This window comes from Giraffa tippelskirchi, chromosome 9, assembly GCF_054371585.1.
Source record: "Giraffa tippelskirchi isolate mGirTip1 chromosome 9, T2T-mGirTip1v1.2.pri, whole genome shotgun sequence".
Classification (NCBI taxonomy): Eukaryota; Metazoa; Chordata; class Mammalia; order Artiodactyla; family Giraffidae; genus Giraffa; species Giraffa tippelskirchi.
The window spans coordinates 84,727,914-84,753,843 of NC_137283.1; the positions used below are offsets into that span (position 1 = coordinate 84,727,914).

At 37.2% G+C, this 25,930-nt stretch overlaps 1 protein-coding gene across 2 annotated transcripts in view; it reads left to right on the forward strand.

Annotated features, from left to right (window-relative positions):
- LOC145521682 (uncharacterized) overlaps positions 1-25,930 on the forward strand; it is a 253,574-nt gene that overhangs the window by 12,352 nt on the left and 215,292 nt on the right. The window contains exon 3 of one of the 2 annotated variants that reach the window (XM_081530497.1): positions 9,795-9,954. The exons of the other annotated variant lie outside the window; for it this stretch is intronic. Coding sequence (XP_081386623.1) covers positions 9,854-9,954 — 101 coding nt within the window. The 5' untranslated portion in view covers positions 9,795-9,853. The remainder of the gene's footprint in view (positions 1-9,794; positions 9,955-25,930) is intronic. 2 annotated transcript variants of the gene reach the window in all.

The following is a 25,930-nucleotide window of genomic DNA, read 5'->3' on the forward strand; positions in this document are numbered from 1 at the left end:
CATTTTCAATAAAAAAAAAAACCTTGTTATTTTCTATTTTATTTAATTTTACTTTCTCTAGCCAACCTATGTTGTCTCTCCCTGGATTTCAGTCACGTGATCCTATTTTTCTCTGATTAAAAACTGGATTTTCTTTCTTGGTGATGTTTCTGCATTGCTCTTTCCTTTCTTTACTGAATTCTGCAGTTTATTTTTCACTCCCTCCTGTCTTCATGTAATTTCATCTTTCGAACTTTCTATTTCTTCCTTGTCCTTTTGTGGAGGTTTGTCATAATTAGTGGAGACTAATTATGAAAAAACATGGAGAAACTCTGTGATTTCCTTTATTCATATATCTTTTTCATCATCTATTCTTAGAGATTTTATGGTTGCTTTTTGAATATTATTCATGCTTAAATGGGACTGGAATTATTTCTTTTTTACATGGATAATATAAGGCAAGTGTGGTGACTGAGCTGATGAAGACCAAAGCTTTGATTTAGGCTCTGTTGCCTCAAATATCCTTTCACAAAATCTGCTATATTTGCCCTGGATACATATATTCTTCCATTATTTTTTCTCACGTGTGTGTGTGTGTAGAAAAGTTAGCAACACTCATTAAATCTCTACCTCTCTGACTTGAAATCTGGTTGCTTCTCCTTACTTGTATCTTCCTGCTGCTCTTCACCTGAATTCAACATCAATACTGAACTTCACCTGGAACTGCTTCTGTCCCCCTCTGTGTCCCTTGGTGCTGTCATCTTGATCAATGATTGGATAGGCCCTGGAAGCCTAGGACACTGATTTTTCTCCGTTTTTGAATTTTTAAATTAGCTCTATTGAGGCATAATTTACATATAATGAAATGCACATATATTAAGCAAGTAAGAGCCAGGTGGGAGCAAAAGTCTTCAAAAACGAAAGAGTTTTCAAAACTCCAGAAACTGAAGTTTTGAGAAGGGAGAGTGGAGAAATGATTTAACATCAGCAATGGGAAGCAGTGAGAGCAGCTCATCCACTTCCGGGCATGGAGGAATGTGGAGGATAGATGTGAAGTAACCTTTGCTCCTGAGGGAGCTGGAAAGTGGGATCATCAGGGGACAGCTGCATGTCACTGAAAATAAGATTATCACCAGTGACATGGGTCCCCACTGCTTATCGAACAGTCCTGTGTTCCCATATACACTGAGTTTTTAGCTTTTACATTTCACTTTTAGCCAAGTAGAACTTGGAGATTTTTAAAAAGTAAAAGAGAACTGCTGTTGCTTTTTAGTTGCTGAGTCATGTCCGACTCTTTGCGACCCCATGGACTATGGCCCGCCAGGCTCTTTTGTACATCGGATTTCCCAGGCAAAAATACTGGAGTGGGTTGCAATTTCCTTCTCCAGGAGATCTTAAAAAAGCATTCTTAATAAGAATTATAAGGCTTCCCTGATGACTCGGTGGTAAAGAATCTGCCTGCCAATGCAGAGGAGGCAGGTTCAATCCCTGGTCTGGGAAGATTCCATATGCTGAAGAGCAGCTCAGCCTGTGTGCAACTACTGGGACTGCGCTCTAGAGCCAGGAAACTGCAATTACTGAGCCCAGGTGCAGTAACTACTGAAGACTGTGCTCCCTAGAGCCTGTGCTCGGCATTGAGGGAAGCCCCTGCAAAGAGCAGTAGCTGCCACTCTCCGCAACTAGAGAAAAGCCCATGCAGAAACAAAGACCCAGAACAGCCAAAAATAAATAATTTTTAAATAGAATCACAGCAGAAATAGTCGTCCACTTTTCCATCCTTGCTGTCCTGTAATCCTGCTTTCAAGAAACTACAGTTTTTTTCTTTTTTCTGCTATTTACCTCTATATTTTGGAATGACCTGCCTCTACTACAGTTTCATATTATTTTTCACTTTTGGGTATTTTTTCCTGACTTTTTATATCAAATTTCTTTCACACACACTTTTCTTTCCTCCATCTTCCTGATTAAGTCACACCAAATTTTTTGGTAAATGTTCAGTGCATACATTATAATGGTTATATAAGCATTTTTCAAGCTTTTTACAGCATATCAAAATTTGTTCTGCTCTCTTGTACAATTCTCTGAAATTAACTTCAACATCATTTTAAATTTTGTTAATTTTTAATATATCTGTTAATAACCCACCCACAAACTTTCCACCCATAAACTCTCCAAAATACCCATGAATATTCCAACACATTCAAATCCATAAATAATGTATGAGTTCTATTCTTTTTCTGAAAGTGTTTATCTTGGAACTCTGTGATTTCCTTGATGGACCTTGTACTCTAATGAAAACAGTGTGTAGCATAGTTATCCTTATAGAAATTTTCCTTTTACCTCCATCCTCTGTTGGATTCTCTTCATGATATACCTTGCATTTTTTGCCGTCTTGGTTTATTCCCTACTTTTTGTGGTACTCACATTATCCAGTAGTTTATGAAAAGAGCGTACATTAGAGTAAACTTTGAGAGCTTGCATATTTGAAAACATCTTCGACCTTCCCTCAAACTTAACTGATTTTCTACCTCGGAATACAGTACTGGGTTGAAAATCATTTACCTTCTGACATTTCTGTTGTGTGTGTGAAAGCTTTATTATATAGTCAAACTTCCAAAGTTGCATTAAAATTTAGGTGATATTTAATTTTGCTTTTTCATCGCTTTTAAAAGCTACCTATTTCTGGATTTTTGAAAATTTTGATGCTGTTACTTAGTGAGGTCCGTATTCATCTCATTTCTACGGCTTTTAGTAGTCTCTTTTAACTTGAATGTTAATGTACTTTAGGTCTGGTAAAACTATTGGTGTTATATTTTGAGAATTTTTACCCTACAAATTCATTGTTCTTAGACTGGGATGGCTTTATTTTGATGTTAAATATTGTAAACTGTTGGTGTAGGAAATGGCACCCCACTCTAGAATTCTTGCCTGGAAAATTCCACAGGCAGAGGAGCCTAGTGGGCTCCAGTCCACGGGGCTGAGAAGAGTTGGACATACCTGAGCAACGGGGCACACGTGGTAAACTGCCCCAAACATTCTCATCTCTTCTCTTTGTTCTCCCATCTTATGTCTTAAAATGCCTTTTGAGAGATTTCTAACAACTTGACTGACAAAATTGGCTCTGTAATCATATTTTAAAATGCAAGAATTCTTATTTTTGGATTGCTTCATTTTAAATAGCATCTCTTTCAAATATCAATGGATGATGTAAATAATACAGTACTTACAGAGCATTTGAAACATACCAATAAATAGATGCAAATGTATTTACATGATTTTCTGTGTGTCTATATAAAAATTACAAATGATTCATATTAAATATATTATAAGTTATAGAATATTAAAAGCTTTCTTTTGATCTCAGCATAGTCTCGGTCGTCTCTGATTGCTTGTTTGTTTTGGTATCTGCACTGAATAAAATAATCTTTTCTTCATTGACAGGTTATTCTTAGCTGTCTTTTCATATTTCAGAGTGAAACCCTAAAATTCTGACTACAAACTGTGTGGCGAGGGCAATACTTACTGACTGCTGGATTTCACTGATTAATTAGGGATTGGCCATTTCACAAGGGATCCATAATAATCAACATTGATTGACTTTTTCTTTGTCCTAGTCAGTTTTTTCTTAGAGAATACCTGCCCTTGCAACCCCGAAGATATAAGCCAAAGAATCCCCAGTGGGTCTTACTTCTCACATGTAACCTTTTGTTTAGTTTCCCAGCTTTGGTTTCCAGCACCTCTGCTGTAGCTCTGCCTAGTGTCTTGAGTCAAGAGGTACCCAGTGTAGCCTCACTAGAGAGGGAATGGCCAAGCTTCCCCAGTGGAGAAGAATTGCTTGGCTGTCCCTCAGTGATCTAGGGGTCAAGTGCACTCTATAAGGATCTTCAGCCTATTTTTCTGTCCAGAAACTACACGGTATTTCTGCTTTCATTGACTACTGCAATACTTGTAGTTTTTGTACCTCCAAATCTTGAGACTTTCCAGGTTGCTGAGATGTGCAGTTTCTAATTACTTGGTTTCTACACCCTTGAGCTCCTGAGTAACTTTTTTCCCTCCTCTGTGTAGTTACCAACGAGCTATTAGCTTTCTGACTTCTAAAAAATTTTGTTAAATCTTGTTTTCTGAGATTTACTCTCCCATTCTCACTGGCTTTATATACTAGTATCATATTGTTTAGTTCTTTTGTTATAGCTCTAGTAGGACTTTAAGAGAGGTTGGTGGTTAATATAGATATTTAATATTCAGTGTTTCATTAGAAACTTTCATATCTACATAAAAGATTTCAATCTTTTTTAATAAAAAGAGAGGACTCTTCAGGGTCTTTGATAAATGTATTAGACATAGGATTTATGCAGTTTATGTTGTGAGAATGATAGATAAGAGTTATCCTGCTGAGAATCAAGTACATTTCTATTAAATCTTGTAGTTTTAAGGATGAACCTTAGAAGCAATGTCTTTCTTTGGTAATGGAGAACTATATATTATTGTTAACTGAAATACCAAGATTTTTCCCAGAATGTTTAAGTAAATTAAGCATTAAGTAAATTCTTCTTAAGTAAATTAAGGTTAAATAAATTCTTTCAATTCTCTTGGCTTGAAATGCTGCAGGAGGGAAAAGCAAAATGGTACAACCAGAATAGTATTAAATTCAGATGCGCTTTTATAGTGAAAGGATTATTTCTTTCCTACCTTAAATTTTTAGACTACATCTAAGCTCTGTATTATTTTTTTGTTTTCTCCATTTTGGGATTTGGTTATTTTAAAAAAAATTATGCATACCCACTATCATTGAAGACATTGAAGTAAACTATTGCAGAAATGTGTAAATAATTGTGTCTTTGTGTGTTATGTTTTTGTTTGTTTGGTTTTTGCTATTAGTTACTTCAAGGACTTTCCAGGATTCTGGTAGACTCTGGGGTAGCTTTTCAGAAAAATGCAAATTTATTGACTTTTATTTGATGGTTATCTATTAAGACTTTGGGCTTACTTGGTGGCTCAGACGGTAAAGCGTCTGCCTGCAATGCAGAAGAAGTGAGTTTGATCCCTTGGTTGGGAAGATCCCCTGGAAAAGGAAATGGCAACCCATTCCAGTACTGTTGCCTGGAAAATCCCATGGACGGAGGATCCTGGTAGGCTACAGTACATGCAGTTGCAAAGAGTTGGACATGACTGAGCGACTTCATTTTCTTTCTTTCTTGTTAAGATTTTGCATTGTTATTTTAACCTCCTAAAGATTTTTTTTTTTGATAAGTATATGGTTTGATGATTTTAATGTTGGAGTTCCTTGGTACTAAAATGTAGTTTAAAATATGTGTCATCTCAAATTTTTTTTTATGTTTATTTAACCAAAGAAGAGAAGCACTCCATTAAATATTTATGTTAGTGGGGTAAGGTATTTCAACATTTCATGAATATTTAACTGCAAAATTATCTTAGAGTCAATGAGATATGGTAATTTATGTGTATATTAACTATTTGTGTATGTATAATAAGTTCTGGGATCAAACAGTAAGGGAATATTATAATTTTATGCTCTCTAATGAGCAAATTATTGTGTTGATTTTTATGAAATTCATGAATGCATTCTAAATACTTTAACAGTTTATTATGAATATATTAATTTATATTAAGACTCAGGATTGTTTTATTGTTTTATTCTCTATGTTATTGGTAGGATTGATTTAGGACAAATAGATGTATGTGTTTACATTTTTTCTAAGATTTATAAAGCTTAGAATGGGTATTAGAAAAATACTACTGTCTTAAACCATTTGTTTTTCCCTGGAAAGTTATTTCTTTGTTTGCATGTAGCCTTTTCCTAACAAGAATCACAGAAACTTTCTTTGTATTTCAATTCTAAAAAGATCTCATTTACTGTCTACATGTACTATACTTCTATGTTGCTTTACATTTTAAAAGACATTTTACATAAATTGCATCAGTGACATTTTGACAGCATATATATTTACATCTATGCATTGAACACTTATTTACATTTATTTCTCTAATTGGCTCTCCATTTTTTTCAGTTAAGTCTTAAAGTCTATGATTTCTTTCTCATTACCCTTCAAAGTATGTTCAGTAAAAGGATAATATTTCCTGAATACTTATTTCCTTTCACATGTTTTGGTAGGGTAGGTAAGGAGATAAGGTGTATATTAACTCATGTGATGTTTCCTCTTTTGAAATTGTGTCAATTCTATATATTCTAAAATGAGATTCACCTATTAAGCATTCCTTATAGAGAAGACAAATATCCCCATCATTAGATCTTTACTGTGACTAAGGAAGAGCTCAACTTTGTCCTTTCAAAGGTAATATTTTTCTGTAATATGTACATATGTTTCCAGCACTAAAATAAATTTTTTAAAGCATATGCAAAGCAATCTGAGTGCATAATACTGGTAGAGCTTTGTAAAGTTTCCACCAATTTTTATAGTCTTTTCCTGTATCTAATTTCATACCACTTTCATTTTAGCGATGCATCTTCATTAAGGTCAAAAATGTAATTTCATTTTCATATAAACAGGTATATTTAGCACTCATTTTTCTTTAATTTGTGTTATAATTAGAATAACATGTAAAACTGGCATAAACTTATTTGGGTGAAAACACAACTGACATTTGGAAACTGAAGCAGGAGCGACCCAAAAGAAAGCAGTTCAGCAGCTTTGAGTGTTTAGTGAACTGCGGTCATCATCAGCTATACTTCACTGAGGAAGTAGAGCGCTGGCTAATCCGGTAAGTAGGCAGAGTAGAGGTCGGTTAAGAGAGCTGCTGATGTAGTGGAACTCTGAGTATCCCCTAAGAGCAGGGACAGGGTGATGCATCTAGAGGAACCCTGTATCTTGTTTCTGCAGAAGGAAAAATTTCTTTTGTTAATATGCCAAACTTGAATAGATTTAAATTCTTTTAGTTCTGCTTAAATAAATTATGGTACATACAGAGTATGGACTACTGCTATAAAATATGACAGGGAGGCCTGGCATGCTGCAGTCCACAGGGTCACAAACAGTCGGACACGACTGAGCAACTAAACTGAACTGAACCATGCGTCGTGAAGCCAATCTAAGTGCAGGAGCTGTAGTTCAGTATGAATGTTTATGCGCATCAATCTAACTGCTTATGAGTGGGATTCAGTGGCTCTGGCAGGAAATGCACTCTTTAATCACTTCAAACGGTTTATGTTTATATTACAATCAGTATTGCTTTTACAATACTAAAGAAAACAAAACACTCAGAGATGGCTCTCAGAGTTTAATCTTCCTTTTTCTGATCTGTTTTAATGTTTTCCCCCACCTCCATCATTGTTACAACAGATAAAGACTCTCACTGGTATCCTTAAGATCATTTAGTTCACATCATCCGATGGGGGCAAAGCAAAGAAGCCGAGGGAGCAGAATTCCATGCTACAAATGTCCACTTTGGTCAAATGGGAAAATACTACTTTCCATACACAGATGTTAGAATTAAATAAGGCAATACATGTCAGGTGCTCAGCATTTTGTCTTGCACATGGGAAGTATATATGCTGCATTATCAATAGTGTATCTGTTGTTGTGACCTGCTGCTAAGTCGCTTCAGTCGTGTCCGACTCTGTGCGACCCCATAGACGGCAGCCCACCAGGCTCCGCCATCCCTGGGATCCTCCAGGCAAGAATACTGGAGTGGGTTGTCATTTCCTTCTCCAGTGCAAGAAAGGGAAAAGTGAAAGTGAAGTTGCTCAGTCGTGTCCGACTCTCAGCGACCCCATGGACTGCAGCCTACCAGGCTCCTCCGTCCATGGGATTTTCCAGGCAAGAGTACTGGAGTGGGGTGCCATTGCCTTCTCCGGTTGTTGTGACCAAGTCTAGCCAACTGACCTAGTGAGAATAGAAATTATGCTTCTAGTGTCAAACTTGAGGGTGAAAAGAGGGTGGGCTCAAGTCAGACAGATCTGGTTGTGTACTCCGGCTTCATCTCTTATAGCTTTCTGTTCTCAGACAAGTGATTTTATTCTCTTTGCTTCAATTTCTTATTCTGTAAAATGGTTATTATAATGATGATCGCCCAGAACCTGTGATGGTTAAGCGGTGTTGAAGGATATAAGGCACTGAATACATGGCAGAGTGCCCACGGGCCCTCCCTCTAGCTGTGCCCCTGCCTTCCTCTCTCCATCACTTCGTGCTTTTCTCTGCATGACTGAACAAGCTTTCTTTTCTCCCTTCTTTCTTTTTAAACCAGTAAGAGTCTGTATGAGCTCTCTTTGCATTTTTTATTTGGATGATAAGCCCTTCCTAGAGACTTGCCAAAGGTTGTTACGTTTTAGTATTATAGTCCTGAGGATTATATCTGTTATTAAATTTTAGAGTATAATTTGAGCTTCTACCTGGAGAGAATCAACATTACTAGCTATTTCAGTTTGCTGCTTTCCTGATCTTCATAGATGCAGAATTGGAGAGCAACTTTAATTATTCATTTCTACTTTGATGGTCCCATTCATTTTTTATGATTTTGGGAATCATTTAGGTCAGCTCCCTCACTTGTTCCCAAATGGGACTTTTGCTCTAATACCACTGACAACTTTCATGCCTTAGTTTTTATTTACAAGGTACTTTTTACCTTGCAAAAGTATATGGAATTTTAGAGAACATCCAAACAGATTTTTTTCTGTGCACCTTTTCTTTAATAAAAAATAAAAGAAAGAGAACTGTCTTTGGAAAAGGTAACCTGGAGGAGGAAGTTAAAGAAAACTAGATGCAAGTGATTGAAACTTGTCAATACATGTAAACTGAGTATTTCTACATATTTTTATTCCCTGGAAACAATCTTCTCTATGTACATGACATATAAAGTCTGGTAATAACTTGTACACTGAATTGTTTCCTTTATCTTTTAATTGAATTTTAAGAGAATACTCTAAGATTGATATTACATGAAGGGTTGGATCTCAACTTTGTTTTGCCTGAAGATTATGCAGCTTGGGAGGGCCCTCTTTCATAAAAGGAATAAAAATTTAAACCGCAAAGTTGTATACAAATGTAAAAGTTTATATGGGATAAAGAGAAAAACCTAAAACCTTACATATTCTACAAATATCTAGAAACTAACTTACTCTAGTATTTTCATTAATGAACTGCCTCACAAAGCACAGTGATTCTGTTCCCTATATATTCAGTTGAATGCTCTTTAACTACCTAGTTAAATGGCAAATAATTGCACAATATTCACTATAGCAACTACAGAATTAACCTTTTTTTTACCATAGCTGATTAAAGTTTGTTTTTCATTAGTAAGAGCTGGGATGCTTTCAATATGAAATATTATAATAAGCTATACCTACTATTTGGGCTTTCCTGGTGGCTCAGATGGTGTAGAATTTGCTTGCCATGCAGGAGACTCGGGTTTGATTCCTGGGTCAGGAAGATCCCCAGGAGGAAGGCATGGCAACCCACTGCAATATTCTTGCCAGGAGAATCCTGTGGACAGAGGAGCCTGGAAGGCTACTGTTGTAAAGAGTTGGATATGACCGAGCAACTGAGCACACATTCCTATTATTTATAATGCTGATCTCGGTATGTGCGCCACAAACACAGTAATTCTAATTCTAATACATTTCATTTTGAGAGATTCCTGTAAAAAATTATACTGTGCTGATAATGATATATGCTGCATTATTGAGAATTGTCCTGAAAAAAATAGAGCTACCATTTTGGTTGGGGGTCACTGAGAGCTAAATCCTTTCCTTACAATTAATTACATGTCTGATAATTAGAAGAATTTTCCCCATACTCTTCTTGCTTCATACATTTCATACCTTATTTCTTCTTTCCTAGTTACAAATGTCCGTGCTGGGAAATACGGGCCTGTTTATATCACGATATGATCTCTGGATATGTACATTCCTTATATATTTCTTGCAATGATGCCTGGTGAGTCAGCAACAATTGAATTACACATGGGAAAAACTGGAAAACATAAACGCATCCAAACCAGGTACATATATCTCCTATTCAGCTTTCCTTTAGCCTGATTCTAAAATACACACGGCTCCTCCATTGACACCTCACTCCAGGGGATTTGTGATGGAGAGGGAGTTGAGAGAAAACAGACGGCAGTCTAACTGGTTGTAGTAAAACCTCACTTTTGAAAGTTTTAGAAAAAACAGTGATTCTGTGAGCTCATTGCAAAGGAAGACGCTAGGGCCTGGCAAGTGCCTAAGAAAACTGCCCAGAAGTTAAGCTTCATTAGCTTCACAGCAAATCTGCCTCTGATTACAGGACTTTCTGAGAAAAGGGTTCACCCTGGAGATCCCACTCTCCCCAGGCTCAGATTCTGCCACACTAGATTTCGTGTCTGGTTATGTTTTCCCATTCAGTTTTTTTTTTCCTCAAAAGTTAAGAGCAAATCCGAAGGACTGAGATTGTGACCCAAGAACTGTTGCCTGCCTCTTATAGCACTAATTCTGTGTGAACTATTAAAAAATGAATGACTTGCAGCAATACAACGCAACAAGAAAGCTGGATGAAACCAAAGATGTGAATTGATCTAACAAAAGGGAGGCCTGGTCAAGTCATTTAAGGTAGAAAGACAGCTATTGCAAAGCTCTATTGCTTCCCAGGTGGCGCTAGTGGTGAAGAATCCGCCTGCCATTGCAGGAGACGCAAGAGACATGGGTTCAATCTCAGGGTCAGGAAGATCTTGAGCAGGACGAAATGACGACACACTCCAGTTTTCTTGCCTGAAAAATTCCATGGACAGAGGAGCCTGGTGGGCAATGGTCAATGGGGTCAAAAAGAGTCGAACACAACTGAGTACATACACAAAATACCAGAGACTTAGATGTAATTCTGAATGCTAACTTATTAATTAATAGTAAAATGAAACTCTACACTGACCCGAGTACTTGGGATGCTGTGACAAGATTTCTCTCCCTATAGGCTAGCTGCAGTGACAAATCTGATTATAAAAACAAAGTTGCTTGGTGAACATAGAATGAGCACACGGAGTGTGGCTTTGGTGCTCTGCCAAATACACAGACTCGGCGTTTCGTAAGCAACTACTTATTTCTCACATTTCTGAAGGCTAGAAAGTCCAATATCATGACACTGGCATATTTGATGTTTGGTGAGGCCGCCTCCTTGCAGATAGCTGACTTCTTGCTGTAACCTCACATGAGGGAAGGGGCAAGAAAGCCCTCTGTGATAAGGGCACTAATCCCATTTATGAGGACTCTGCCCTCAGGGGACTCCCTGGTGGCTCAGATGGTAAAGAATCTGTCTGCAATGCAGGAGACCTGGGTTCAATCCCCGGGTCAGGAAGATGGCAACCCACTCCAGTATTCTTGCCTGGAGAATTCCCACAGATAGAGGAGCCTGGTGTGGTGCAGTCCATGGGGTCACGAAGAGTTGGACACAACTGAGAGACTAAACAGCCATGCATACTGCCCTCATGGCCTAATCACCCTTCTAAGGCCTCATCTCCTGATACCATTGCTTTGGGGGCTAGGACTTTAACGTATGAATTTTGGGGGAATGCAAACATTCAGACCATTTAAGCAAAGTTTCTCAGTTAATTTAAGTCAGATTGCTCTTTCCTCTCTCTGTTGGTCACAGCTGGCTTTTCTTTTCATGTTGTTATATGCACACGCACACATTCAACATGTGTATTTTTTCTGACTGACACATTCTTGGTTCACATATATTAATGCCATTGTTACGTCTGCAAACACTGTGCCAACTAGGAGTCATTTTTACTATTTTAGATGACATAGCATACATCCTTTTTATATCTCTTTAAATTTTTAAACTTTTGCCAAAGTAATACTCATCTATGACTGACAAATCAGAAGACTTAAACAAAAAAGGTACTGTCACTCCCACTCACCATTCTTTTCCCTGGAGGTTGCCTGCATTGCTGCAAATAATGTGGATAAAATAGAATCTCTTGACTGTCAGTCTTTAGATATTTTCTATTAACCTCTTGCTAAGATAGACGAGAACTTAGCCTACTTATAACTGAGCAATCTTCCTTCACTCTAACACAGTTGTATTTTTTTTATTACTAAATTCTTACATTTGGTGCAGTAGAAAATGTTCTTATGCCTTTACTTTTTGTTCTGCCAACTATACACAGTCATTTTTATTCCCTGATTCATAAAATATGGATATTCGTACCTCCAACTTTCTTTCAGCAGTTCTCTACTGCAGTTTCTATTTGTATTTTTACTTTGTCAAAATTGATAACAATTATTTACTACATATTATATGGAAGAGAATATTAATTGAACCCAAGATTAATATTATCTGCATTCTGTTCATAATTTGATTGTTGAGGAAAAAATTAGATCAAGGAAGAGATTTGTGAGCAATAACCATGGTGTTTTACAGCCTGTAAATGTTTTGCTTAAGAATTCCTTAGAATATGCAATATGAAGTGTGTTTAAGGATGTTTGCATGTACACTATGTCCTGAAGATCTGAATGTAGACACTAAGGCCAACCGGGTCCAGACAAGCAATCCTGTCCTCACTAAACAGCCTGACATCACTTTTTATGATTATCTGTAAACTCCTCTCCCAAAGGACCCTGGAGAAGAGATATATTCATTGACTTCTTCATATGCACACTTCTTCACACCAGAGCAAAGCTTCATAAGCACTCAATTCAGATGCTGCTTGTTTCTTTGATCATGTAAATTTAGAAAACTAATAACATTTACATTATTATGATTGTGTAATTCTGTTTCACTAAGAAATGTTCCTTTTCCATGTCTGGTATAAGGCTTTGTTTTTCAATTGCCCTCTTTTTTCATCACTGTTTGTCTTCACTAAGTACTCTTTCCTCCCCCTGCCCTACTTCATATAGTGTAGCTGAGTTCAGTAAGGATAAATATAAGAATAAAAATTCTCCTCTGAATGAGTCACAGAAACACCAAATCCAACATTAAAAACTGAATTCATCATCTTTAACCCAGTCTCGCTCCTTCTGTGTTCCCCCTCCGAGGACACCCAAGTCCCAAGACCAAAAATCCAGCAGGCATCCCAGTTCCTTCAACTGACTCTCCATTTCCTGTATGTTGTGAGGTCAGATCTGTTCTGCTTCAAAAAGAGCAGTTGAATCAGGGAAGTTTTTTTTGCTCTTGTGACTGCTGTCTTGGTTTGATCTGAACTGAATTCTGAATCCTCTCACTGAGTAGTTCCTACAACAGCCCCTTCACCTCTCTCCTTGCCTCCAGTGTTACCCATCTTCAAGCCATTTTCCATTCCCCTTTAGATAAATCTTCCTTATACTCAGATCTGATCAAATACACTTTCTGATTACAAACCTTATTGCTTTCTCACTGCTTGCTTGATAATGTTCCAAAACCCCAACATAATATTCTAGTCTTTTTATTATCTAGGTTCTGCTTATTTCTCCAGCCTGGTATCTGAACACACCTCCTGACTAGACCCACACCCACCAACTCCTGAGCCTCTAACAAGCCACTTCCACTTTTGTCTTTAGGGTTTTACAAGTTTGGTCTCCTCTCACTGGAACTTCTTTCAGCCACCTTCTCACCTGGCAAAATTGTGTGACAGGTCTCAGTTTAGATGGTAAACCTTTTCTTGAATATCTTCTTCTCGAGTTGTTAAATACCAAAATCATGTTTCTAAAGATATATTTTAACTGTTTCTCAGAATACATACATTATTCTGAAATTATTAATATCTCTTTACTTATTTTGCCTACTAGACTATACATTCTTCATGGAGATTGTGTCTTATTCCCTGTGCCTCCTTAATGCCTAAGGCAGATACTGGCACTGCCTGGTATCTGTTTATTAAATGGATGCATAAAATCATCTGAGGCCTTTGTTATACTTTTCTTGATTTTCTCATAGTATTTTCAAAGGAGCAGATGACTATTTCATGGGATGGTATAATTTTTCTTTAAAAGGAATGAATGGGAAGAAGGAGAGGGAGGGAAGAATTGAAAGAGTAATGTTGAAACATATATGTCATTATATGTAAAATACATAGCCAATGGCAAATTGCTGTGTGATGCAGGGAGCTCAAACCTGGTGCTCTGTGACAACCTAGAGGGGTGGGATAGGGTGAGAGGTGGGAGAAAGGTTCAAGAGGGAGGGGACATATATATACCTAGGGTTGATTCATGCTGATGAATGGCAGAAACTAACACAATATTATAAAACAATTATCCTTCAATTACATGAAAGTTCTGAAAAATAGCAAAATGGTGACTCTGCAAGATGATAGCTGTGTTAACTAACTGTACTGTTGTAATCATTTTACGATATATACATATTTCAGATCACGTTATATAACCTGGTTGGTGATGGTGGTTTAGTTGCTAAGTCATGTCCAACTCTTGTGACCCCAAGGACTGTAGCCTGCCAGGCCCTTCTGTCCATGAGATTCTCCAGGCTAGAATACTGAAGTGGGTTGCTGTTTCCTTCTCCAGTTATATATTCTAAGTTTGCACAATGTCATATGCCAATTTTATCAATAAAGCTTGGAAGAAAAGGAAAAAAGAAAATGTTCACTGTGATTTGGGAAGCCTGGGGAGAGGTTTGATTGTTATGGGTGTCAATTTTTTTGCACATCTGTGATCAGAAATTGAATAGCAGTAAAGATGAATAAGATAATGGAAAAGGTAAAAATGGGATAAAAGAGAGCATTTCTAAAATTTAACTCTCAATATCAAGAAGTTTCACCATGACTTCCTTACTGATTTTGGCCAAGGCCGTGATTCTAAAAGTCAGTGGCAAAAAATTTCAAGTCTATTGTGAATCCTCCATTTGTAAAGCATGTTTATATAGTTGTTTAAAAAAAGGAGTGGGTGAATTAGATGATAACTCCAGTTGCTTTAGGGTTGTTAGAGTATTAAATTGACTGCCTTGTATATTCTGAAGCATTATAACATCTTTTTGTAAAGCCCTTTTCAAGTTTGCCTGTGGTCTGAAATTTACCTGAGGTTTGTAGGAATTTCCAAATGGCTAAGAAAGCTACTTTTCTATATACTTTTATTCTCTAACTGCAATAGTGTGAGAAAAGCAGTTGTTGCTCACTCTTTTAGGAGTACAAATCACGATCTCGGTAGTTATTCTGGAACATGTTGCATTATGATAAATGTATTCCATTATTTTAATTTAAATTCAACAAGTTATATTTCTACCAGAAAGCTGTTTGAAACTTTATTATGCAGTCAATTCATTTACGAGATACTTCCAAATGGGAAATTTGTTTTCCAATTATTTGACTAATCTCCTTAAACTCTGTTGACATTCTCCCTACAGAGATTTCCCAATCACTCTAGGTTCTGGAATGTGGCTATGTCACTGGAGAGCTGGGTCCCTTGAGAGTGTGAGATTTAGGGACTAAGCTTTGGAGCATCCTAGCTTTCCATGGTAACATATCTTTTGTTAAGAAATTTTCCCAGATATGCTGTGCTTTGTTCTGAAGTTTCCCATATTGATTTACTTCTCTGCTTGTTTCATCATGACATACTTAGTGTTTGAGGGAATCTTGGCTACTTAAATTGCCTGAGTATCCTACCTATTCTGTGCCTGGACTACTTACTGATCAAGGCTCTAGTGGCTCGTCACACTCAACATCTTCAAGGACAATTCACGTTGATAAAGGATCCAGTGTTTGCCTCTGTGATAACTGTTCAGTGAGTGCGTTTGACACCTCTCCACCCAGGGCTGATTCTTCATCTGGAAGTGTGTTCTGAGAGATATCTTCTTTGTTTTTTTTGAAAACTTTGTCAACTACAAATTGGCACTTGCCATCTATTTCTACAAGAATTAAATCATAAGCTGCCACATTTGCTGACTTTCAACACCCCCTGAAAGGACTTCTGGGTGGGGAGCAGAAATGAGGCACTATGTGCTCTAGGAAAATGGGCAGAACAGGCCTTCAGAGGATTTGGCAGTTTCAGGAGATGATTTTATGAGCCTCATTCTTGTACCTCCTCATATCTAGAAAAGCACTAGAATTCTTCATGGTGATGATCGTTTCTTGTGACTAGACAAAGCTTCATGAAACTAGCAGGAACCTCCTAGAAAAATATGAGCTTGATTGCATTGTACTGCCTTTGCAGAAGAATTGATGCTTTTGAACTGTTGTTTTAGAGAAGACTCTTGAGAATCTCTTGGACAGCAAGGAAATCAAACCTGTCAATCCTAAAGGAAATCAAACTTGAATATTCATTTGAAGGACTAATGCTGAAGCTCTAATACTTTGGCCACCTGAAGCGAAGAGCCAACTCATTGGAAAAGACCCTGATGTTGAGAAAGACTGAGGGCAGGAGGAGAGGGAGCAAAAACCATAGCTTTGACTAGACAGACCTTTGTTAGCAAAGTAATGTCTCTGCTTTTTAATATGCTGTCTAGGTTGGTCATAGCTTTTCTCCCAAGAAGCCACCATCTTTTAATTTCATGGATGCAGTCACCATCTCCAGTGATTCTGGAACCCCCCAAAATAAAGTCTGTCACTGTTTCCATTGTTTCCCCATCTATTTGCCATGAAGTGATGGGACTGGATGCCAGGATCTTAGTTTTCTGAATGCTGAGCTTTAAGCCAACCTTTTCACTCTCCTCTTTCATTTTCGTCTAGAGGCTCTTTAGTTCTTCACTTTCTGCCATAAGGGTGGTGTCATCTGCATATCTGAGGTTATTGATATTTCTCCTGTCAATCTTGATTCCAGCTTGTGCTTCATCCAGCCTGGCATTTCACATGATGTACTCTGAATATAAGTTAATTAGGCAGGGTGACAATATACAGCCTTGACATACTCCTTTCCTGATTTGAAACCAATCTGTTGTTCCATGTCCAGTTCTAACTGTTCCTTCCTGACCTGCATACAGATTTCTCAAGAGGCAGGTCAGGTGGTCTGGTATTCCCATCTCTTGAAGAATTTTCCACAGTTTGTTGTGATCCATACTGTCACAGGCTTTGGCATAGTCAATAAAGCAGAAGTATATGTTTTTCTGGAACGCTCTTGCTTTTTCAGTGATCCAACGGTTGTTGGCAATTTGATCTCTGATTCCTCTGCCTTCTGAATCCAGCTTGAACATCTGGAAGTTTCAGATTCACGAACTGTTGAAGCCTGGCTTGGAGAATTTTGAGCATTACTTTGTTAACATGTGAGATGAGTGCAATTGTGGGGTAGTTTGAACATTCTTTTGTATTGCCTTTCTTTGGGATTGGAATGAAAACTGATCTTTTCTAGTTCTGTGGCCACTGCTGAGTTTTCCAAATTTGCTGGCATATTGAATGCAGCACTTTCACAACATCATCTTTTAGGATTTGAAATTGCTCAACTGACGTTCCATCATGTCTACTTGCTTTGTTCATAGTGATGCTCCCTAAGACCCACTTTACTTATAGCCTTTTGCTTGTATTGATTTCATAGGTCTATCCTATAAGCATCTGCATTAATGGGGATTAAGAGAATGACCAGTTTGAACCATTCTAGTTGTGCTGCCTTCATATTTCTTATCCCATGAAAATATGGACACAGTTACTTTTAAATTCAAATTCATGTTCTCTGAAATCTTTGTGAGTTAATTTCTACCTTTCAAATCAATGTGCATTGAATAGACTTCTCTTTGCTTTATGCGAAGTAGGGTGGGAAGGCCAAATTGGAGGTGAGGATCACACTGAAGTCATCTGCTATCCAGGTAAACCAAGTGGTAGGTTACATGTCATCACTTTGGTCCTTTTTTCTCAACTGCATTCTCCTTTTATTCATCCTTAAGACTACAGTGGTTGAGAATAATCACTTTAGATATCACTTTAGCAGAGTGGTATCTCATTAATAATAAAAATGAAGCAAAACTTTGGGGATTTCTTTATTCTAAAGACACAGTTGAAGTGTAATTTCCTTGTATTACTTCCTGGTCGTTGATCATTTCTCTGCTGCTGCAAGGTAGGTAACTGCTGCAGTATCTAATTGGCTACTTAGCCCAGGGTGGCTTTTCTCTTCTGGGATTGCTTCCCCTTTGCCTAGGACGCTTTTTTTTTTTTGCTTCATCAGGTAAAGTGATCCCAAAGCTGGAGGTAAAAAATGTATCATATCTACACTTCAGATTTAGTGGTGGTGGTAATGGTTTAGTGGCTAAGTTGTGTCTGACTCTTTGTGATCCCTTGGACTATAGCCCATCAGGCTCCCCTGTCTATGAGATTTTCCCAGGCAAGGATACTGGAGTGGGCTGCCTTTTCCTTCTCCAGGGGATCTTCCCTACTCAGGCATTGAACTCGCGTCTCTTGTACTGCAGGTGGAGATCTGCATTCCAGGCAGATTCTTGACTACTGAGCCACCAGGGAAGCCCTTAAATGTGGTACTAGAATCTAAATCTCAGATGGCTTGAAATGCCACATGACTTAGACAAAAAGGATTGTAACACTTCCTTCTTTATGGTTAAGATTATGCAGGAAAATATTTATGGTTTCAATTAGATGTTTTGCCCCCAAACAGTTATGCTTTTTATTCAGCAAATAATTTAGCTCCCATTCATTTAGGAAAAAGTAGCATGTGTTCAAACATGTACCTATGGAAGAGATTACAATACTTAAGAGCAGTTAAAACATTACAATGTTTAAGGATTGTTTCCTGGTGAATTGCCCTATCCATATCAAAATTTACTTATATAAGAGAAACAAAACATATTCAGCACCATAAATATCAACTATAGTGAAAAGAAAGCCATTGTCTCCCAATTAAAATCATGAATTCTCACACATGCTATAATTAAAGGACAAAGTAATAAATGTTACCTTTGCTGTCCAAGTGCTAGAATGAGGTTGCTATTATTGAAACCTAAACTGGTATAATCTGGAAGAAGTCACATGTACTCTAGTAAAAGGTCCTGCAAAGTCATTAAATACTTAAATACTTCAAGTATAAATGGTTTGGTTGCAAATAATGCCCCACGGTTATTTAACAGATTAGAACTGCATATACTGTTATTGGATGTTTTTGCCAGGCACAGACAGTAAAGAATCTGCCTGCAATGCAAGAGACCTGTGTTTGATTCTTCTCAGGAAGACCTCCATGAGAAGGAAATGGCAAACCACTCTAGTATTGTTGCCTGGAGAAGTCCACTGACAGAGGAGCCTGGCAGGCTACAGTCCATGGGATTGCAGAGTCAGACACGACTGATTGACTAACACTTTCACCATCACTATTGATTGCTCATTGGAAAGCCAGTGCAGATTTATAACTATCATTATATTCACATTGTGTTCAAAGTGTATAATTATTTGTAGCTCTCTAGACAAATATGCATCACAGAATTTTAGAGTTACATAATGAAAACTTCTGGAGTGCACAGAACGCAGTAAAATATGAACAAGTACCATGAATATTTTAGCTTTAGATAACAAGATTTTTGAACTGGGAAAAAAAGTAACTGCATTAAAGCTCTTTATATTACTTTATAATAGTTAAGACATATATGTGGGCTAAATGTATCTAGTAAGGTAAATTGGACTTAATGTTTATATCCCAAAGAGGCAAAGTATGAAACGGAAGAAAAATTTCTATCTATTAACCACATTAATAAAAAAAAAACTACTTAGGAGATAACTTATTTGATAACTTCAGGGATCATTAAAGATATGTGAGAGACTAATCTGCCCGTATGGCTCTGAGATTCTTTAATTTAGAACCTTTACGGAGGAGGAAATCTAACTTCCCTCCAGTGAGTTATAAAACCATTCCTTCTTTGGAATTCTAGTCTGATTTTTACATTTGATCTTTATTGAGATTTGGGAAAGAAAGAGGGGTACTTCAAGCCACTCTTGCTTTCGGAAAAAATTACATGAAAGAAAATTTGCCTTTATTTCTTCTAATTTTCATTCCAAATCTTACTTCTGGTTTTTGGGACAACGCTTGATGGAGGGGGAAAATGAATCTCCATTTCCCTGAGTCAGGTATTGAGTACCTTCACTTTTCTGTTCCTTCAGTTGTGCTCCTATCAAAACTCCCAATTCATCAGTGTATTGACTTTAATAATTAGCTTGAAAGGTTGACCTGCTTTTCAATGTACAAGTATAGGAGTAACCTCAAATTGATGTCTAAATGGAGAAATGTGTTAATTAGGATGCAAGGGCTTCATGGTAAAGTGAGCAAAGGAAATCTTGGTTTGTTTATCTTGCTATTACTTGTGTGTATAAAAATTAGAGTCATTGTAAACACTCTCCTCAGAAAGGTGGTGGTACTTTGTCCTAAGAAAATTGTGACTTGATTATTAATAACTTGATTATTATTACTATTTATTTTTCACCCTAATTATAACACTGGTTTACATATTGAACTTTAAAATGAATTCAAGCTTCCAGAAAAAAAAAAAAAGAAAGTGAAGACATAGGAAAAAGCTTTGAACCCTCTCCTAGAAACTTACCAAAATAGCAAAAAATAACAACAACAACAACAAAAAAGGAATAGCATCAGCTCTTTTCTTAAAGGTTCTTCAGGCAGGTTTTGATATACAGGGAAAGTGCTCTAACATGGCAGAGCGGGCTCAGAGGGAGGAGTGTGCTCACTCAGGGGCTGACTGATCTTCTTACACCATTCTAGCAGCTGTGGCTCCGTGACTCTCTTTTTTATCCTTTTGTCCTTATCTCTACTCTTTTCCTACTCCATTTTCTCTTCTTTCTCCTAACTGCAACTTGTCCATGCTTTGGGTTTCCACAGCTTTGGATCAACACAAGGGCATCCTTTAACCTTCAAAACTCCCTTCTTAACACTCCAGTCTCCCACATCTCTGAAAATCTCCTGAGAGGAGTCTCTGGATCACAAGCACAGCTAGGTGATGTCTGCCCAGCAGGGTGCCCACTTGGTATGGAGCAGGGATACCCAAGCTCCAGAGAGTGAGACTTGGTAGGGTGGGCATGACTTTTGAATGGTGTGGGCATGGCCAGTGATAATACTCACCCCCCAAATTTATCCCAGTTTTTGTCTTCTCTCCGTTAATCCAGTTTCAAAGATGACTTCTCTTGACTTAGCATCCTATAACCAAGAAAGCTGTGGCTGTCTCTGCGATTGTCAAGGCTCAGATTATTTTCACTCACTTCTTCATGTCTTCTTTATGGCCCAAGTCATTACAATTAGCTTCTAATCATTTTATAATCTGAAAAAGGCAACTTTATTAAAAATAGAATAAAGTAGATTTCAAACTTGTTGAGAGTGAATCTGGCCTTTTGTAAGATATTGAAAAGTAAGAGTAATTGAAATTTTGAGCAGAGGGAGTATTTGGTACTACTGATATGCTTTAGCTGGAGAACAGCCCTTTGAATCAGATCTCGTATTTCAAGAAACTCTTCTGTGGTTCATTGTAGGCAAGTAATGGTTATGGACACTCACCCGAAGAAAGGTAAGGGCAAAATGAATGGAGAAAAATGAGAAGCAGAAATAGCAAATGTGCCCTAGAGTCTTAGATGATATTTTGCTTGTGTTTTTAATTTATCTATGGAAAGAAAGAAAGTCCTTTCTCCAACCTCTGACACACCTGAGAATTTGATACTTCTGTGACTCAAGTTGAATCCTTCTGTGACTCAAGTTCAAGGAACTGTACACAAGTATATGAAATTCATAATGAATGGTACAGAGCTATGGAGCACCTATACCTCAACCTAGGGATAGCTTACTGCATAAATTGCAAAGACCAACCACTGTAATTGATGAGAAGTAGATCTACCAGAGAAGGAAAGCATGTTCTGAGGGGCCAATGTGACTAGCAATGCATAAATGCTGATGACTTCCTTAGAGTGTGGTAGTCTGTACCCATACAACCTTGCCTCTCCTGACCACGCATGTTTGGAGTCTAGTCATAGGGCCTCTGCCGTGCTGGGGGTCTTCAAGCCACATTTACTGTCCTGGCTTTATCTGATCATTAAATAATCTGGGATTGAGTGAAGCTTGCTATGTCTCATGACACTTTATTATTAATCAAAATCATCATTGCTAACTGAGCAGTGAGTGTTGCAATGTATGCTGGAGAACTTTCTCCCTAAAATTCCTCCAGCTTTTAATGCTCAAATTTATTGGAAAATAAGTCTTTGAAATAATATTCAAGTGATAGCCAGTGTGTAAACTCTTCAATAACTTTTGGTAGAAAAAATGGCTTCTTTAACCCCTTTTGCAAAGAAATCTGATGGTTTAATTATTATGATACAACATATAATGCTTCATAATAAAACTTCTGTATTATAAAGATTGGTTCTGTCTTCCAGAGTAAAATATCAAAATGTTACCAAAATGGGTGCAGACATCTTCAAACATTAGTTTTTACCATGACCAAAACTTGCAAAATAGAGGATTTTTTAAAATAAAGAAAGAAAGGGAAATTATTTTCAATTTTATTCACCCACTCAAAAGGAATCATGAAATGTGTTTTAAAAATCATTTTCTGTTTGACTTTGTACTTGTCTTTTCACCTGTTTTTTACAGATAAAGTGATAAAATAGGACACTTAAATTGCAGCTTTGCTGATGTGTTTTGAGAAATCCAGGGTTTTATAAAACATGATAAAGCAGTGGCAGTTAACTTATTAAAATATTAGATCAGTTCTAGGAGCTCAAAACACCTTGCACATGCAATATTATTTGTCCTCACAAATATTCAGATGCTAGAAAGACAAAGCAATACCTTTGCAGTGTACATCACAGGGGTTTGGGACACATCATGGTAGAAAATATTTTCTTCACGATCTGAGTTTTCAAGGTCTGTGTATTTTTGTGTACAAAAGTAATGTTTCTGTACTTTTATAAACCAAGTTTATATTTTAGAACTATAGTATTGGGGGAATTATTAGTACAGTTAAGATTTCTAAAGACTTCCACAAGTTTTGATTAGAATAAATAATTTATTTTGTAAGGGATACTTCCAAATGATTAATAATATACACACAATTGCCTCCTCATTGAAATTTAATTGAAATATTTTCCATATGAACTGGTTTTCCAAATGAGGAGTTGGTTCCAATTTGGGTGGGTGGTTAAGATTTTTTCAGTTGCCCACTTTATAAACATTGCTTTGTAACATAGATCCAGGGTCGGTAAAACATTACATACTAATCAAATGCAATGAATTAGCTTTTGTTGTACTTAAAAATAAGTAGATATTAATTTTATCCACATAGAAAATATCTTCTCCAATTTCCAGTGATTTAGGGGTTCAGTTTATGGTCAGCTGTCACTATTTACATCTCCTCTGCTATTTTTTTGCAATGAATAATTACCTGAACTCTGAGAAACAATTTATTCTTGAAAAGGATTAAAATCACCCATCATAAATATTATGTTGTTATTTTATCTGTGAAGCTGTTGTCTGATAAATAACTTGGATTGTTTGGATAATCCTAGATAAATTTTGTGTGTACATTGGATCTACAATCAAACTACTAATGGATGGAGACTAAGGAGGGATAATTACTCATTCCTTCTTTGTATCTCTTCTTTATTGTCATAGTTTTAGTTGCTTCTTTCGATTTATATTCTTTTTAATTTTTCCTTTTTAAAAATAATTATTTGTTTACTTATTTTTGGCTGTGCTGGGTCTTCATTGCTGCATGGGCTTTTCTCTTGTGGTGAGCTGAGGCTACTCTTGATTTCCATGCATAGGCTTCTCATTGTGGTGGAATCTCCTGTTGCAGAACGAGGGCTCCAGGACATGCAGGCTTCAGTAGTTGTGGCACGTGGCTCTGTGCGATTCCTGGGCTCTAGAGCACAGGTTCAATAGTTGTGGCACCCAGGCTTCGTTGCCCAGTGGCATGTGGGATCCTCCCGACACAGGGATTGAACCCGCGTCTTCTGTATTGGCAGAATTCTTTATCACTGAGCCACAAGGGAAGCCCTGATTTTTCCTTTTTTCTTCAAGTTTTCTTACCTTAAGGTTAGAAGTATTTTATCTCCAACTTGCCTTGAAATTTTAGTGCATCATTGGAATTTAAGGTGGTTGGAAGGAACCTGAAAGCTCAAAATAAAGGACAGTTGTTAACAACAACAACAAAAATACTAAATTTTACAACTTCTAAATTCAACTCTTACCATATTAATTTAGATATTGCAGTACATTTAGATACATTCTGAATATTAACTCCCTTTCCTCACTGTGCATTCTTTTTTATTTTTATTTTTTATTGAACTATAGTTGATTTACAATGTTGTGTTAATTTCTTCTGTAGAGCAAAGTGATTCAGTTACACATATTTAAGTTCATTCTTTTTCATTTTCTTTGACATTATGGCTTATCACATGATGTTGAATATAGTTTACTGTGCTATATAGTAGGACCTTGTTGTTTATTCTATATATAACAGAATATTTGCATCTTCTAGTCCCAAACTCCCAATCTTCTCTCCCCACCCACTCTTGGCAACCACAAGTCGGTTCTCTACTCACCCAGACGTTCTTGAGTATACATAGTCCTTTAGTCTTGACATTTATCTAATTAACACTTAATGCCATTCTGGCTCAGGAGAAGAAGTTGTAAGGAAGATCAGTTACGTACCTATGATGATCTTGGGTGGTGATGCGAGAAATCAATTTTCTACTGTCCTTGCTGGCAATTTGGTGGACCAGTCACTGTGCCATTGCCTGAGCTGAGGCCAGTTTGATGCCAGAAGTCAGCAGCTCTCAAGGTAATAGAAACAGTTCAGGAAAGGCCAAATTATAGGTCAGATGTACTGAAACATATTTCAGGACAGAATATTATTTCAGAAATTAAAGACTGAAAGGTCCTACTTTAGTACATATAAGAAAACAATCAGAGCATACTAGTTGCTATGGTTTCATCATTTATGAAAGTGAAAATGTTAGTCGCTCAGTCATATTCCGCTCTTTGCTACAACGTGGACAGTAGCTCATCAGACTCTTCTGTCCGTGGAATTCTCCAGGAAAGAATAATGAGGGGATAGCCATTCCCTTCTCCAGGGGATCTTCTCACCCAGGGATTGAACCCAGTCTCCTGCATTGCAGGCAGGTTCTTTACTGTCTGAGCCACCAGGGAAGACTTACCATGTATAATAAGGTGCAAATATACAAGTACCTATTAATTTTATTGCTTGGCAAGCATTTTAGTTTTCAATACAGCTCCTTCTCTACTTACAACTGGGTTACGTCCCAATGAAGCCATCATAAGTGAAAAATATCATTAAGCTGAAAATGCATTTATTACACCTAATGTCATAGCTTATACTAATCTATCTTCAAAATGTGCTCAGATCACTTGCATTAGCCTACAGTTGGGGAAAATTATTCAACACAAAGCCTAGTTTACAATAAAGTGTTAAAAATCTCATGTAACTTACTAAATGTTCTTCTGAAAGTGAAGAACACAATGGTTGTATGGATGCTGAATGGTTGAAAATGTCCTGATTGTTCCCTCTCATGATCTCATGACTGACAAGGAGCTGTGACTTGCTGCCATCATCCATCATTACAAGAGGGAAACTACTGCTGGGGAAAAGTTCAAAGTTCAAAATTCAAAGCACAGTTTGTATTGAATGGGTATTGTACTCGCACCATTGTAAAGTCGAAATACTTTTAAGTCAAACCATTTTGAGACAAGGAATGTCTGTATTCAATTTTGATAGCAACAAATTAAAAAAATGGAAGAGTATGCTTAGTTAAATATTAAGGCGGAATTTCTGAAATTCTAAACAGTTGTGTTCATTGACTATGCTAAAGCTTTTGACTGTGTGAATCACAACAAACTGGAAAATTCTTAAAGAGATGGAAATACCAGACCACCTAGCTACCTCCTGTGAACCTGTATGCAGGTCAAGAAGCAACAGTTAGAACTGGAAAAATGCACTGGTTCCAAACTGGGAAAGAAGTACGTCAAGCCTGTATATTGTCACCCAGATTATTTAACTTATATGCAGAGTACATCATGCAGAATGCTGGGCTGGATGAAGCTCAAGCTGGAAGTCAGATTGCCAGGAGAAATATCAATAACCTCAGA